The sequence below is a fragment of the Lepisma saccharinum genome, chromosome 18 (genome assembly GCF_977018435.1).
Source record: "Lepisma saccharinum chromosome 18, izLepSacc3.1, whole genome shotgun sequence".
NCBI lineage: Eukaryota > Metazoa > Arthropoda > Insecta > Zygentoma > Lepismatidae > Lepisma > Lepisma saccharinum.
Genome location: NC_139246.1, coordinates 42,333,447 through 42,349,730, shown reverse-complemented (window position 1 = coordinate 42,349,730; position 16,284 = coordinate 42,333,447). Strand labels below are relative to the sequence as shown.

The 16,284-nt window shown below is 36.2% G+C and overlaps 1 protein-coding gene across 1 annotated transcript in view; it reads right to left on the bottom strand.

Annotated features, from left to right (window-relative positions):
* Positions 1–16,284, bottom strand: part of LOC146002547 (ribosomal oxygenase 2-like) — a 45,361-nt gene that overhangs the window by 19,662 nt on the left and 9,415 nt on the right. The window contains exons 3-6 of the mRNA XM_083140472.1: positions 14,344–14,531; positions 5,801–5,968; positions 3,529–3,649; positions 2,054–2,200 (exon numbers count right to left, since the gene is read on the bottom strand). Of these exons, the coding sequence (XP_082996598.1) occupies positions 2,054–2,200; positions 3,529–3,649; positions 5,801–5,968; positions 14,344–14,531 (624 nt within the window). The remainder of the gene's footprint in view (positions 1–2,053; positions 2,201–3,528; positions 3,650–5,800; positions 5,969–14,343; positions 14,532–16,284) is intronic.

Genomic DNA, 16,284 nt, shown 5'->3' with positions numbered 1-16,284 from the left:
CTGGCCTTCTTACAGGTCTCTTACCATCAGGTTTCCCAACAGGAATCGTGTAAACTCTTCTTTTCTCTCCCATTCATGCCAAATGGCCTGCCTGCCTAAGTCGACATACTACTCGTAATAAATAGAAAATAGAAATTTTTTTTATGGATAACTTTTGCAGGAAACCCTTCTCCACTCAAAAACCACTAAACTCTACAGTTTTTCACTTCTTGACCATGGTTGCAATTTTCAGTATTGAGCTGCACATGCACAGGAAATATCTAACTTATGCTATCTAAACTACCAAGTTGGATTGCACTGCCATATACTCTACTAACTAAGCCATCACATATTACTAGGGCTAGGAAGCTCATGAAAAATCATTTCCTTCTTGGGCTCTTGAAGACGAGGCTAAACCTGATAGTAGTCAGTTTCCCTTGTTGGAACCAAAAAATATTATTCTTATTTTTACATTATCTGGCCTTTAAATACGGAGAAACTAGTACTCACTTTTATCCGCGAAGCTGGTTTTTCTTTTTGGATTAATTTCAGTGGCCACTGCCACCATCCTCGTTGGAACTTACTACCGCGTCTCTCTTTTCCCAATTATGAATCTGGCCTTTCTTGTATTTTAGATCATTTAAAAATTCTTTTTACCATTTTTGTTGCATTTATATTATTTTTTTAGATTTGTTTTTGCTCCTTCCCTGTTATTCCATGAATTGTAAATGTATTTGCTAGAACAGTCTTTTTAGCAAGTACAAAATTATTCAAAAGTATGGTCAATGCAAAAGCAAAATATTATATTTACCTGATATATTTGGCAATGGATTAAATAATTAATTGTGGTAAATTTAGATTTTCATCAAATTTAAAATACTATGGTTGGAGGCTACTTTGAGTTCCTTTCCTGGTCATTATTATAACCTTATCTGTGATTTTCAATTAAAATTAGTCACAACATACGAGGGGATAACCAAAAGAAACTGGAAAGCATATCTGGCAGGAAAGCCCGACGTAATTCAGACTTCTGCCCCGAGATGTAGTGGGGAGACACTATGACGCGCCAGTGTGCTGAGTGCTGTTGCCCTGTGTAGACGTGGAGCTGTGCTGTGCCGCACGTTCTTTGTGTTGACAAACATTTGCTGCAAATTTTGCTATGGCGGTTGCTCCACCACAACAATGCCCCAGCCCACACTGCTGTAGGTGTCCAACAGTTTTTGGCAAAATACCAAATACCCATTGTTCCTCACCCTCCGTATTCACCGGACCTTGCACCTTGTGATTTTTTTTTATTCCCCCGCATGAAGAACGAGCTCAAAGGCAAACACTTTGCCGATGTGGCTGAAGTTCAGGAACATGCGCATCAAGGCTTGAACAATATCCCAGTTGAGGACTTCCAAAAATGTTTCAAGTAATGGGAATGCCCTTTGGATAAGTGCATTCCGTCAAATGGACAATACTTTGAAGGAGACTAAGGTATTTGTAACTCAAAGTTAATAAAACTCCTTTTTTTTGGCATATTCCGGCAAAATTTTTTTGGCAAATTCCGGTTTCTTTTGGGTACGCCCTCATACACATATTATTCAGATGCTGATCGACTAATGTATTGCCCAAGGCCCACTCTGAAAAGAGTTGAATGATTTATATAGCTTCTCTAACCTTGAAGGAAAAATAAAGAAAACTACATTAGCACTTAATTGCTTTCCTCCCCTTTACTTCAATAGTTTCAAACACCAAATAATGTGTTTTACCAAATTATTCAACTACTCTCTTATAATTTATGAAAAAAATATTTTAAGAGCAAAAATTATTTTTAGGTCATTTTTTTTATTTAAAAAAAAGGCCATTTTAAAATAATTTTAAGTTCATTCTATACGTCATTTTTAAAGATATTTTAGGTCATCCATGTCCGAGCCCTACATATTACTTTGCAACATATTTACAGACCTACCCTTGTACATACATGATGACTGCTTGGAGCAGCACAACTGTTGTGATTCAGTTCAATGTGATGGTTTGCTAAACAAATGACAAACAGTAGGTATAAAACAGCTTTGTGATTCATGCGTACCTGCAGTGATTTTCCATCTACTTTGAATGGTGGTAGTCGTGATTTCATAAAATCCTCAATCATACTTTCGGGTGCAAGGAATTTTTGTGTCCTTATCTTGACCAATTTCTGCAGCAGAATTCCAAGGACGGATTGCACTTTGTCAGTCTGAAAGTGAAATAATGGCAATGCTTAAATGAGCACAATGATCATTGGTTCTTACAGCAATGACCTTACTTTTTATATTACACGTCATTTATCCTAAAACAGGATGTCTACCAGAAGAACAAATCCCAAATTTTTGACTTTTTCACGACTTATTCTTGACCTTTTCCCCGTCTTTTCTTAATATTTAATTGATCGTCTCCTGCTTAGGTATAGTTGGAAATTAAGAAAATATATCTGTATTTTTATTCAATAAAAACCCCTACCACAAGGCGGTTAAGATGAAAACTGAAGCTGTAGCATAACAAGAGATTTAGACTTGCTTTAATTATTAATGCATGTAAAAATTAATGCTTCAGACTTCATCCTGGATGGAGAATGGCCAGATTACTTTATTTAATATTTTTACAAAACTTAACGGAAACAAGAACGTAATTCTTAAGACAAAGTGAGCAAATCTTAACCACAACTCAATACAATTTTAGATTTCCAAATATTCAATTTTATCAAATCCCAGTACAGGTATATAACAATGTAAATTCATCATACTGTAAAAAAAAAAACAAATATAAAAAAATGTTGACTACAAGCATAATTTCTTGACTTGAACTACCTGTTGATTTCTTGACATTCTTCATTGGTCGACACCCTGTGAAAGTATGCTGTAATCCCGAAAACTTTGATACAACATAAACATACCACTTACAGAAAGTGCTGAAAGTGACCTCCATTCTGTTCTGGTATTTGGGCACATCTGACCATATTTCTGGGAATGTTTTGAATCATTTTCACCAGTTACATTCTAGATTGCAGCAGTAATGTTCATCTGTAGTTCCTATACTGTAGGAGTTACTTCTGTACACTGTGTTCTTCAAATAACTCCACAGGAAGAAGACTGGACTTGTTAACTCTGCAAGCCTAACCAGCAAAAATCCTTTAGAAACTATTATGTTCACAAAAGAGACTCAAACTCTAACCTCAGTGGTCATAGCAATGTGGCTTGTGCCTTGCTGGAACCAGAATTCACGTTTATCCTCCTCCACTATGGATATGAACTGGGTGAATAATTCTTGGTTGTCATTTGCATCCATAGTGTCTTCAATAAAGTGGTCCAATTATTCTGTATGGTATGTAGTGTAAGGGCATGCATGGCTCGGCAGAGAGAACCAAAGTTATCCTCAAAGTTCATACCACCAGGCAGCTAAGGCATTCCTTACTGCACCTCAAAAAAAATCACTTTTTAAAACTGTAAAAACTAAATTAGTCTTCAAATGCATGACAATTAAAAAAATTGTCAAATCTATACTTATCAAAAAATTGAATTCCCTTACCTTTGACAGCTTCGTAGATTTTATAAAATTTACTGGCAAGCCTCTTCTAAAGTCAATGTCAGTCTTCATTGCCTCCTCCATCAAGTGAGGAAACACAGACATCATGTAATCTCCCCATGACCTACAAAAAGAATCACAATTTAATCATTACTACCAAATGGTATGCAACTGATATAAAGATTTTTGGTACACTAAAGGGTGTCAGAACAAGAACGCCAGACTGTAATTGCAGCACTGTCCTTAAATATGGTTGTGGCCTTATTTGAATGGTGTGGATATTGAACACTTGTGGTTTCAGCAGCATGGCGCTTACCACACCTCTCACAAGACAATTGCTTTGCTGCACGACAAATTTCCAGGCAAAGTCTTTTCGTGCAATGGTGACCAGAACTGGCCAACGAGGTAATGTGACCTGACACACTGATACTTCTTCCTTTGGGGGTATGTGAAATCGCAAGTTTATGAAAACAATCCCCAAACATATAGTAGAACCACCAGCAAATGAACCTGCGCAGACCCACGACTCCTGTGCACCATACTCCCATGAGGAGGGGAGGGGCAGTGTAGACCATGCTTCCTTATGGCACGAGGGGAAGGTGCATGAAGGATTTTAGCTGAAGGTTCTTTTGTTCGTGGTCACGCTATACCAGAACTCAAGGAGAAAATTTGACGAGTCATCAGCCAAATCGAGGAGCAAGAGCCATCAGAGCAAGTCTTGGGGAACATATGACAGATATTGTTTATCAAACTTTACTTCCAACATGTACCCTTTGTAATTATGTAGAAATATATGCCATTTCATGAAAAGAAAATATTTTTTCCACGTTATTAAATCCGGGCATTCTTGTTGGGACACCCTTTACAACAGAACAGCAATTTTTACCTTTTCCTGCATTATACAATCCATCTCGATGGTGCCAATAAAATTGCTCAACTTGGTTGTCACAAAATATAAACTCATACGTAGACTGCATTGTCTGACCCCTGTTTTAATCCACATCCAAAGTGATAACACCAGCAGCAGTCAATCATAACCTTTTTCCATGATATCACACCGCCACTGCTCTTTCCCCACACATGTAGCTCCACAGATGCAAAACTACATCATTTGCTATGCAACGGGAGTCTGCTGTGAGTAAAGTTAACCAGTTTTGACAAAAGGTCTTGCAAGCAACTTCAAATTATAAATTATCTGCATTTTTATTTATCTACAATGAAATACATTAAAAATCCTTTCTCACTTGCTCCAGAAATGTTAAGAACACCTATTTTCCACAACCGTATTAGCAAGGTTTTCCTGTATACAGTAAAATAGGATCCACACACAAGTTTCAAAATGAAGACCAAGGCTGAGTGGTTGATATTCTGTCCAGAATTGGATCATTTTTACTCTGGTAGAGCATTGTGCCTTCATGCTCGAGTGGACTGCCATTTACTCAATCTTGACAAGTACTAATAGGAGTCATTAACTTTTATGAAATAATAAACTGATGCCAGATATGAAAAAGGAAGACTTAAATGGGCAGGCCATGTGGCATGAATGGGAGAGGAAAGAAGAGTTTACAGGATTCTTGTTGGGAAACCTGATGGTAAGAGACCAGTAGGAATGTCAAGACGAAGATGGAAGGATAATGTTAAGATGAACCTAAAGGAAACCCGTAAGGATGGAAAAGATTGGATTGATCTTGCCCAGGATAGGGATGGATGGAAGGCCTGTGTTGCTACAGCCATAAGCCTTTGGGTTTAAGAAGGCTAGAGAGTGAGTTAGATATAAAAAAGGTTCACATAAGATACTGGAACGAAAGTAATCAGATGTCATTTTGTTATTTAAGGGTGTGTACAAGGGGAAGCAAGAAGAAAAGAGGGGACTTTCTTGGGGACGCCCTCCGCCACATAATCCTGCCAAAACTCAGTTTTCCCTTCATTTTCTCAGATAAATGATTTATTACTTGGCCTATACCCAAGAGAAGCTTGTTATTTACCAGAGTTTTGAGGCACATACAAATAAAAACACTATTTTAAAAAATAACGTACTAAAAATTAAATATTTTTGGAATTTTTTAAAAACTTTTGGTATAATAAACATTTTTAAATATTTCTCTCCATTAAATATTAGCAAATTTTCAAAAAAAAAATTATTCAAATTTCATTTTCATTAATCTAAATAAAGTTCAGTTTTTTAAACATGTTTCATGTAGTTTGACACAGCATTGGAATACATCAACATAACATGATGTATTACCTTACAGAGCACAATTATTACAATACTTACTGGCGTTGGTAAGTGCTGATTGTAATGTGTGTGGAATGGGAAATAGTGGTGGGTGTGACTGCTTGGTGAATTGTTCCTCTTGGAAAATACAGCAAATCTCCAGGTTTCAGGATGAAGTCATGCGTTGGCTTCCCAATTTCATCCTGAGTCAAATCACTGCTGTAGTCTCTGAAAAGTAAAACAATGAAAAGATAATTGCAGTGCAACTACAAGAATGAACAGAAAAAAAATAAACACAATGAAATATCATACCAGGCCAAACAAACTACAGTAGCAAGGGATACGTTACTTAGGTAACATGAATACATCAAGCAAAAATAACTACCCTCATGAACCTGGTGACCTTATGAACACTAAAGCCCGATTGCTAGAGGCACGCATATTTCGTTTTTGACGAAAACACGAATTGTGAAATAACACATTGTAATGTTAATTTTTCATGTTTCTTAAAGATTTGAGGTACATTTTTCTACCCTGCTTTGTCACGAAATGATGTGAAATGAACTGCAAAATGCGAAATATACTCTTAAACACGAAATTTAGAGTTTATATAGACGTGACACTTTCTGAAGTCAGAATTATCCTGAGAGTTATGCAATTCACGGAAAACTGATTAATTCTGCTGTAAATATTTGAGAAACAAAAATGGACTCCTTTATACAGGAATAAACTATTCTGGTAACGACATAAATGTGCTATTAGAAGGGATATGTTTATTTTGTGTAATAAGTGCACTTTTTAAATCAAAATTTAGGATTATATTCACATTTTTAAAACCAAAATGTCATTTTATGTATCACTTTTTCACTGCTATAACAGTGAAATTTTATTTTATTTACCGCTTTTGAACACGAAATTGACTGTTTTGTACCGAAATTTTGCTTCTTTTATTTACCAAAAATATGTGCCTCTACCGATCGCTCAGAGAATCAACTTCAAATTCTATTTTTGTCTTTTCTGTTCAAAGTAGGGTTCCCAGATGCACCATAATGTACATCCTTGGGACAGCTTCTTGTCCCATATTTGAAGGATAGAAATAGTTGAGTCAACCTGGTCTTACTGTTTTCTATTTCCACCCATGCTGGAGAAGTTTAACCACTATGGTAAGCTACAGGTGTACATATTCCACAGTGTTTCTTATACTCTCTTAAAAGCATTGCAAATATAATCGAAAACAACATTCTTTCCTCGGCAAACTGAGATCAAGTCGCGATTATTTTTTCAAAGGAATTAATGAAAATTGTTCCTTGTTTACATCATACGTTCTGACAAGTTCAAGTTGAAAATTTTTATAAGTATTTAATTACTGACACAATAATTGTTAGTAACTTTTCAAGAAATAAAATTGTCAGAAATCAACATTTAACGAACAATGTATTAAAGAAAATTAACATCATCAAAGCATGCACTTTTACATATTATTCAGTATACATATATGTTCATAAATTAGGACGTTGCCCTTTCAATATCACTCTTTATATTTTAATTCTGTTCCATATCGCATTTAAACCGGATATCCTTTCATATTCTGGTTACCAATAATATTTTTCACATTACGTCAATTTTTACGAGATAACACATTTCACTTTTTACAATTTAGAAGCCAGAGAAATTCACCACATGTTATTACAAAGTTCTTCAGATCCTTCAAATTCAAAATAAAATATACTTGTCCACATTAATAACTTATATCTTGCATTTTAATGGCTATATGCAATTCGAAAATACTTATCTGAAATGTCCTTAGTAAGATAAGATGGCGGCCAATTTACATCTTTCCGACAGGTCACTATTTTAATGTCCTTTGGACCTTAACAGCTCATCACGGCGTTTTTCCAAAGTCGAAAGACAAACACGATGCTTATTTCCACCGAATTATCATGTTTCACGGATAATTCTTGTTTTAATCAGAAAAATAGACCCAATTTAAGTCTCTGTAAAATTTAACGACTCCATCCTCTGAGTCAGCGATCTTTTAGATGATGCAGTGTATCCAAACTCACACTGTTACAACCATATGCACAGAATACAAACTTGTTATTATTTTTCAAGTGACAATTATACAATTGTATAGATATAATACATGAAAATGATTGTAAAATAAAGTAGATACAATAAAACAGATATTACAATACTCTATTATTTGTTTACGTATTTTCTTTTTACTATTAAAGGTTATTTTAAGTTCTATAATTTTGGTGGGGAAAAAGGTTTTTTACGCACATATTAGATTTTTCCCTCTATGTGAGTTGGCTATGTTTCACAACTTTATAACTTTAGGATTACTCTTCAAGACGCTTCTTGTAACAAATCTTAATTTTATCGACAAAATTCTACCAAAACTTATTTCAAATGGTTTGTACGTGTTGGTAATACATATGAAATACATGTTCGTACCCATATACTTATGAATGATCAATTAAAACCCATTGAAACCAAAGTTATGTGCGATTTTGCATAAATTGACAATCTACGGTAAGTACATTCCTTATACATCACAAACCAAATTACATCGCTGAGTTATAAAAATATTTTAAATGCTTGAAGTTTAGATATGTACTTCAACAAGAACAAAGCCAAAGTGATGTAAATTTAATTTTAGACAAATATAAACCACCAAATACGAACTCAAATCGTAGATTTCAACTGATAGAATTATTTTATTCTTATATTATAATGGTACTCATTATGGTACCGTTATACAGAGAATCTAATTTTGATGGGCAACGAAATCTCCACTGACTTGGTGTTCTGCGCACACAAAGAAACTCCTCAGGCAATTAGATAACTATTTTAGCTATCCATGCTGTGAGATGCGAGTGACTGATTATTGCAGTTCTCTGTGGTTTGTGTTTCTAGATTTTTGTTTTGTTACTATTTTGTTAATACTTTTCAGCATGTACTATTTTCTTGAGTGCCTCTACTCATTTCATTTCAATTTGGTTTGTTCAATTTAATGTACTATGTAAATTTTCCATTGACCCAATCTGTGTGAGTGATTAACTTATGAATCAGTGACATTTAGTGATGATACTAGAAAATTGCATTAAATAATTAAAAAATAATGTCATTTAGTGTGAAAAGCTACATAAATACAAGTTTCCATATCCTACTTTTTTCATAGAAAATATAATCAGCAGTCAAGCTTTAACAAAAAGGCATAACACGTTCCGTTAGAAGAAGGATGTATTACGCATCGTAGTCTTGAAAAATAAAGTGTCCCGCATTTTTTCTGAAATATCTGGGAACCCTAGTCTAACGACTTGCTTCTATCTTTTCTCGAATTTTTATGTTTCAGCTGTCAACCAATCAAGCCTGTGACAGCCTACACCTTGGTGGTGGGGTTGCCACCAGTAGGTTCTCAGGTACACCCTTGTTTTCTGTCAGGGTTCCAACACCCTTAGCCTTTCTGGATCCCTCCAGGTACACAAGGCAGTGGGGGAAACACTTCTATGGCAGTGTGTATTCGCCATGACACAAGGCTGTCACTAGGTATATGTGGTATTTGCTGAGTATGTCCATGCCACTGGACACTCTCCCACACCCTGATAGTCTTGCTGCCTTGGTCCAGGACAATTTATTTCGTTTCCCCTTATTTGCAGCTTCCCCTCATATCTGAAAGGGGTTTCACTATCTGCGACCTGTGACCCATCTGCACAAGGGGTGGGAATAAGGTAAAAGCAGAGACCAAGATGTCGGTAGAAAGAGCAGATAATGGACAAGAGGAAAAGATTGGAACACCATGGAAAGAGAGGAGTGGTGGAAGAGCAGAAGAGGCTTGGTCCTGTTGCCATGGGGAAACTCTTGAGGTATTCTGCTTTGCCAAACTTATACCTGACAGCAACATTCCCAAAGTGATGGCATCCCCAACAAGGATAAGGTGCAGCAAAGCCTAATGGTACCTGCAGGATAGCAAAGCAATGAGTCTCTGATCCTCTAGCTCTCCCTGAACCGCAAGCGAAGGATGCATGTACACAGCATGTGTCATTTATGACTGAACAAAGATCAGTCGTGTGCAACAAAACCTTTGTACTTGGAAACTCCGACATCAGAAAATGAAAAGTATGGGTTTGTACTTTGGTCAGATGGGCTTTACATGAAAGCGTCAGTTGCTGTGTCTTGTTTATGGAAAGTTTCCACATGTCACCCATCAGGATATATGTTCATCTGGGGGATATAAGTTCTACTGCAGACATGCTCATTTTAATCACATTTTTCAAGGGAGTGTCAAATGAAAATCTAAATTTGTTTTTGTTGATTATCTAGTAGATTTCTGTATGTACGGTTGCACAAGTTTACTGCATTTTAGCACAGACCTATTGCTGATCTAAATACAAGGCTCATTCACTATATATACTATAACCAAAAATATGTTGAAACAAATATTTATTACAAGCACCAAAAGAACTACAGTACTATGTTTCAACATAGTCCCCCCCCCCCCACCTAGTTCAATGCACGTATGCCAATGCTAGATAAGTGCACTGATTCCACAGGAAAAACATTCTTTTGGACATGTGCATAACCACTCATGCACCTCTGACTGGACTTTGTCTTCATTCTGGAACCTCGATCAACTTAGTCCACCTTTCAGTGGGCCAAAGGTGTCGAAATCAGAAGGTGCGAGATCAGGGAAATATGGAGGGTGGGGTAAGCACTCAAACTTTAGGTCCTCGATGGTAGACAATGTGACACTGGCAGTGTGCGGTCTCGCATTGTCATGGAGCAAAACACACCAGTGGAGACCAGACCACGTCGTCTCTGTAGAATGGCTGGTTTCAGTTTTTGGTGCAAAAGGTTGGAGTAGGTGGTACTGTCTACATTATGACCATCTGGGAAGCAATTTCACTGACAATAATACGCCGGTTCTCTCGTATCAAGTCCTCCACTTGATCAATGTTGCTTTCCGTGACTGCAGGTAGAGAGCAACACTTGTTATGCCTGGTTTGAACTTCTCAGACCACTCGTACACTTGTGATCGACTTATACAGTTGTCACCGTTGTCTTACGGTTTCACGGCTTCACTCAACAAAAATCTCTTGACCTTTCGCTGCTCCAGCTTGGAGCATTCCTGTAAGAGTGCCACCATCTTGTGTAACTGTTTCCCAGCATCCCATGCGCGAAGCAGGCATGCCAGCCCCAGCTATGAATAGCTTGCAGATGCCTTCACAAAATAACAAACATATAACAATAGACTTTTTATACTACTTTTCAGGTTATTTATTGAATGCACCTTGTATATTTCCAACTTTGATTTAGTGCCTGTATGCCTTAAGATGAATAAGTCTTCGGGGTCCACATGCAGTCCCTTATGAGCCACTATGAAGGCCTTTCCACCCATCTGCCTGCGAACTGAGGCCATTGTCGAACTTTCTCCTCCATTATTAAACTTGCTGGTGTGGTTAGCATGCACAGAGAGATTGAATTCTCATTTGTCAAGAAATTTCTGTAAGTTTTAGGCTGACAGAGGGCAAGAAATCACTCCTCTTCACTGGTGCAAGTGTGCACAGGAGGCGCCATCTTTAAAATGACAAATATGGCATTTTGAAGCTCACTTGATTAGTGTTGCAACCTTGAGGTAGTTTCATAAATAACAGTTGATACCTCATGTAAAAAATTGAGCTGGATACAGCCTGCCGTACAATTTTTATTGGACCTTTAAGGTTTTCAATTGACTCTCCTAATAAGAACAGTTAAGACATTTTGTGCATGTTGCTTTATATCGTATTCTCTGTTCAAATTATATTGTAATTTCAAACCAGCACAAAATTCTCACGAAACAAACTACATTCCATTCTGTGCATTTTGTGCAAGAATGAACTTCATGCAATGCACGAAAAGTAACTTTAAAAACAGATTAACAAACTTCATGCGAGGACTTAGGAACAGCCAATTGCCATAAACTGTTACATGCATTAAACTTGTACAACTTCAAGAATGTGCCCATTATTATTATATGATGCATCTTAGTGTCTCACCTCAAGTTTTCAAAATATTTATGACTGCATTTGGAACTATATCAAATCAATCAATATAGATTCACATTAAAATAGTTGTCATTTTAACTACAAAATCTACTGTTTTAAGTTTAAAATCTAGTAAATGGCCCTGTAAAATATTTTAACACTTTGATTAAGCACATAAAACATTAATGTACGATAAATATACATTTTTGTGTTTCTGGTTATGTGTATATATAAACCTACTATCGAAATGTTTGTTGAGTGTGTTAATGAAACTATAATACATAACTTCTTTGAAGAATTGACAAGTATCATACTGGTCTTTCTTTTGTACATGGGGACACGCCTTGGACCACAACAAATGCAACTTATGTGTAAACTTGCTGAATTCCACACACCAATCTTCGGTGGATAATCAGATACTGGTTTGCCTACTTTATGTACCGAATGATCTTGATCTATGGACACTACAGGTAAGTCATTACTAGCTTCGGACAAGACAGATTTATTCCGAGTTGAAACCTCATCTGTGCTTAGGTGATGAGAATTCACCTCCCTATCCTGACATCCTGAGACAATTTGCACAATGCGGATAGGTTTACTCAATGAAGACAAACAACAATCTTTAGAACAAACACCCAATAGAGGAAGTTGCAACCTTGGTTTTAGGATCAAAGCAACATCCGTACAGAAGCCGACAGACCAATGCTCGTCCCCAACTCCTGACCCTTCAAGAGACAACTCCTTGCCTATCAAAAGTTTCCCTCCATTACCCTGGTGACTTCGCTGGTACCCTGTGATTCACTCACTGACCTATAAGTCAATGTGCCAGTGTAGGAGTCATGTTCGACCAAAAGTGAATTACACGTACAAACAGTAACCTCAGATGAAGCATCAACATTCTTAGTCTGTTGCAAGTTTTATGTACAACCTGTACTTCCGAATCCCAACTATTTGCTAGAGCTTCACACTTCAAACCCTTCTGCCCTATTTATACAGTATTCTATATTGAAACACACTCAGCTTCAGGTCCTGCAAACCCTCACTTGTCTTTAACGTGTCTTGTTTTAACTCGGACATAGATCTGTTGGTTTCGAATGTCAGATTGAAGCTTACCCACCAATTCACTAGTGTGAGCCAAAAGCTCTGATTTCAGCACTTCTGTGCTTTCTCTAGATGCTTGGAACCGTTCTTTGTTCCTTTCATTTTGCTTGATGAAAGCAAGCAACATGTCCAAGGTCACAGGTTCCTGTTCTGTTCCTGTCTTTATTAATATTCTTATTCATCCATAATACAAATCTTAACAAGACCCGTTCAGTTGAAAAAAAAAATGTTCAAACTTATTTGTTGAAACTTATTCGTTCAAACTAAGATCTTTCCCAGTAGCAACCACTGAGTTTCATGAATCTTAATGGGACTCAATGCATGTTGAGAAGCTTCAATCTGAGTCTACATAAACTTAATGCGTATTCCAGTAAAATAAATTTTAAAAAATTGTTCAAACTTATTCGTTCAAAACAAGAACTTCCCCAGCAGCAAGAACTCAACCACTGAGTCTCATGAATCTTCTTAATGAGATGGTACGTCCGAGGTGAGGGGAAACCCACACGCAATCACGTCACGTAAGCCCCAACTCTAGCTTCACTTATACTCCAAACTACTACCACTTAAAACTTGTACTTTCCAAATGGCTCTCGCGTGTCCCACCCGCAATGCCGAAAGTGCAGGTTGGAAAGTTGCTGAAAAGGAAATTAAACCCCGAAAGAGATTATATTTATGTATGACAACTATATATTTCCCAAATAAGAAAAGTGTTTAAATAAAAGGATATTCCTGTCCGAGTCACCAATTAATTTAATCTTTGACTCCAAATTCGGAATTACCACAAGAGTATCTGGTGTAATATATCTGTAATACCCCAACACACTTCTGTGTGTCTCTACCAATTTAATTGCATTCCAAAATACTGAAATTACCCAAATTCCTAATTTATCCCTGGATATTTGCTATGTTAGTTTCGAGAAAATAATAGCATTAGATACATAGGCAGCACACACAAAGTTTTCCCCTTCTGTAAGGAAACACACAAATATTAATACAAGGATTCATGCAATAGTTACATACCAAGTCTAGCAAATATACTCAGGGTGAAATAGAACTCATAAATTGGTGAACTCATTTTTTAATATGAGATATTACACCTCTGCCACATATGAACGAGAGATATCTATTTTCCATTAAGCAAACACAATGTTGCTTACTCCAGCATGAACAGCTGATTCACGATATTTTTTACCAATGCCATTACCAACATTAATCAACGGGAACTGCAATGAGTTATGGGTAAATCTTTAAGCTAGTTATGTAAACTTGCACGCTTGATTCACGGACAGTCTACAATGCTGACACACGGCCGTGAATACCCCACTTACTGACAGCGCAAACAGCGGCGTGGCAGTCTACACTTAAATGGATCACCCTGTACTTCAAAAATCACAGCAAGAATCAAAAAGTCACTACAAATAATTGTATATTAAAATTTATGAGTAAGAACAAACCACAATTAATACAATTACCTACCTTGGTAACTCAGCCATTGGAGCATACAATCTCCAATGTTTCTCTCCTTCTAGTTGCAAAATAAATACTTCCACATCATCGTAATGTGGAGGCAAGCCTTGTGCACCTCCCGGTGTTATGTAGACATTGGATCCTACCAGGGAACCAAAGAATGATTCAAGGAATTCAATCACTCTCCACAGCTCATCCTGAAATAATAAACATTTTTCTATTACAATTGTGGCATGGAGAAAAGTATATCTTCACAGAAAGTTTATCAGGCTAATTGAAAAGAAGCAACATCCAGTACAGAAATTTCCAACAATTTTACATTTGCGGAACCCTTGGGAATGGGACTAGAATTTTTTTTTTCCAATTTTTAATCTTAAATCAAAGTGGAATATGTTATCAGGAGCAAGTTATTTTTATTGTCAAATAAATACCTACTCCAGTACTAATGTTATTCATTTATTGAAAGATAATAAAAGGAAGAAACATCAGAATAGAATACAGTTTTCTATCAATGCAAATCACTCAAAAGAGTTTTGCTTTATTAATGTGAGACTTGCGATTGACGCTTAGAGCACAAATGTTTCATATCAGGCTTTACAGTTGAGAACAAAACACTCACATCATCCTCAAAGTTATTTCTTTCTATGGATTTTATTGACGCCATAGCAGAGAAGGCTTGCTTGCACAAATATGAAGTTGAAAAGGGCAAAAGTACGTCCCTTGTTTTCTTCACTAGTAAGCAATTCATCTTCAAGAATGAGTGCATTGATCAGTGTCACCATCTGTTGGGCATGAGAGTAATTAATTTGACTTTTTTTTTTATCCCTAAAATATCTTGTGGCACACCTAGGTCAATCTCGCAGCACCCTGGTTGGGAATCACTGATCTAGTAGAAAAAAGTCATTCATAAAATAATGAGCAGGAACATGAAGAAATTCATATTGCAATTGGTCAATTTTTTCATTTATTATGTCGCTATTTTATAAACAATCTGGATGAAAGAAGAGCAATAATATATAAATTTTGTTCCAGTGAATGATTTCTTAAAATTCTTTCAAAAACAAGTAATTTTTTAAATATCTAAAAAAAAACAATTTACATTCGGCAATTGTATGTTTACGAAAGTGTTTGAACAATTCATCAAGACTCATTCACTTGGCATACCCCTACTTAAGAGAAGAAAATTGTAAAAAATTAGCAAAAAAAGTTGTGCCTGGAAATGGAAAAAAAAATGTTCCTGCTTCAAGTAGAAATCGAATTCTTCTACACAAAGTAACCAACACAAATTTGCTACTATAATGGCAACAATTTTACTTTCTACAACGGATTATATGAAATAGATGTAACAAAATACACAGTAAGAGCCTGTCAGCCTATCATATTGATGTGTATGGTGGATACTGTGTCCCCTCAATTCAGATATGTAACTCTCTATAATACTCCCTTTAAAAACTTGTTCAATAAAGATTGGAAGGATCTAATCAAACAAACTCCTCCATATGCACATATAAAATAATATCTTAAGTAGGTAATTGACAATATTCCTTTCTCCAGACCAGATTCCATAGTTTTGATATGTAGTCACTATTGAGCATCACTTAGTCAACACTGGATTTCATTATTCACACTGTAGAAGTGTTTTCTACCAAAAAACACTCAAGTTGTCATCTGAATGTTCTCTTATTTATGTTAAATATCAGTAAATTGGATAAAAAGCACAACTAACAGATAAGCTAAGACAGTAAGGGCAATTTTCTAACATTCAAATTCAATTTTGGATAGAAATTATGTGGACATTTTGAAACTATGCGAGTTCCAAATCCAAAACAACAGCTTCTCTCATGAATTGTATCTCAAGGTGGCAACTCTGATGGCTGCAGCAAGAGGGAAGGTAAAATTTCTGAAACTAACTACCAGGGTACATAAAAATAATCTTGATTTTTTTATATA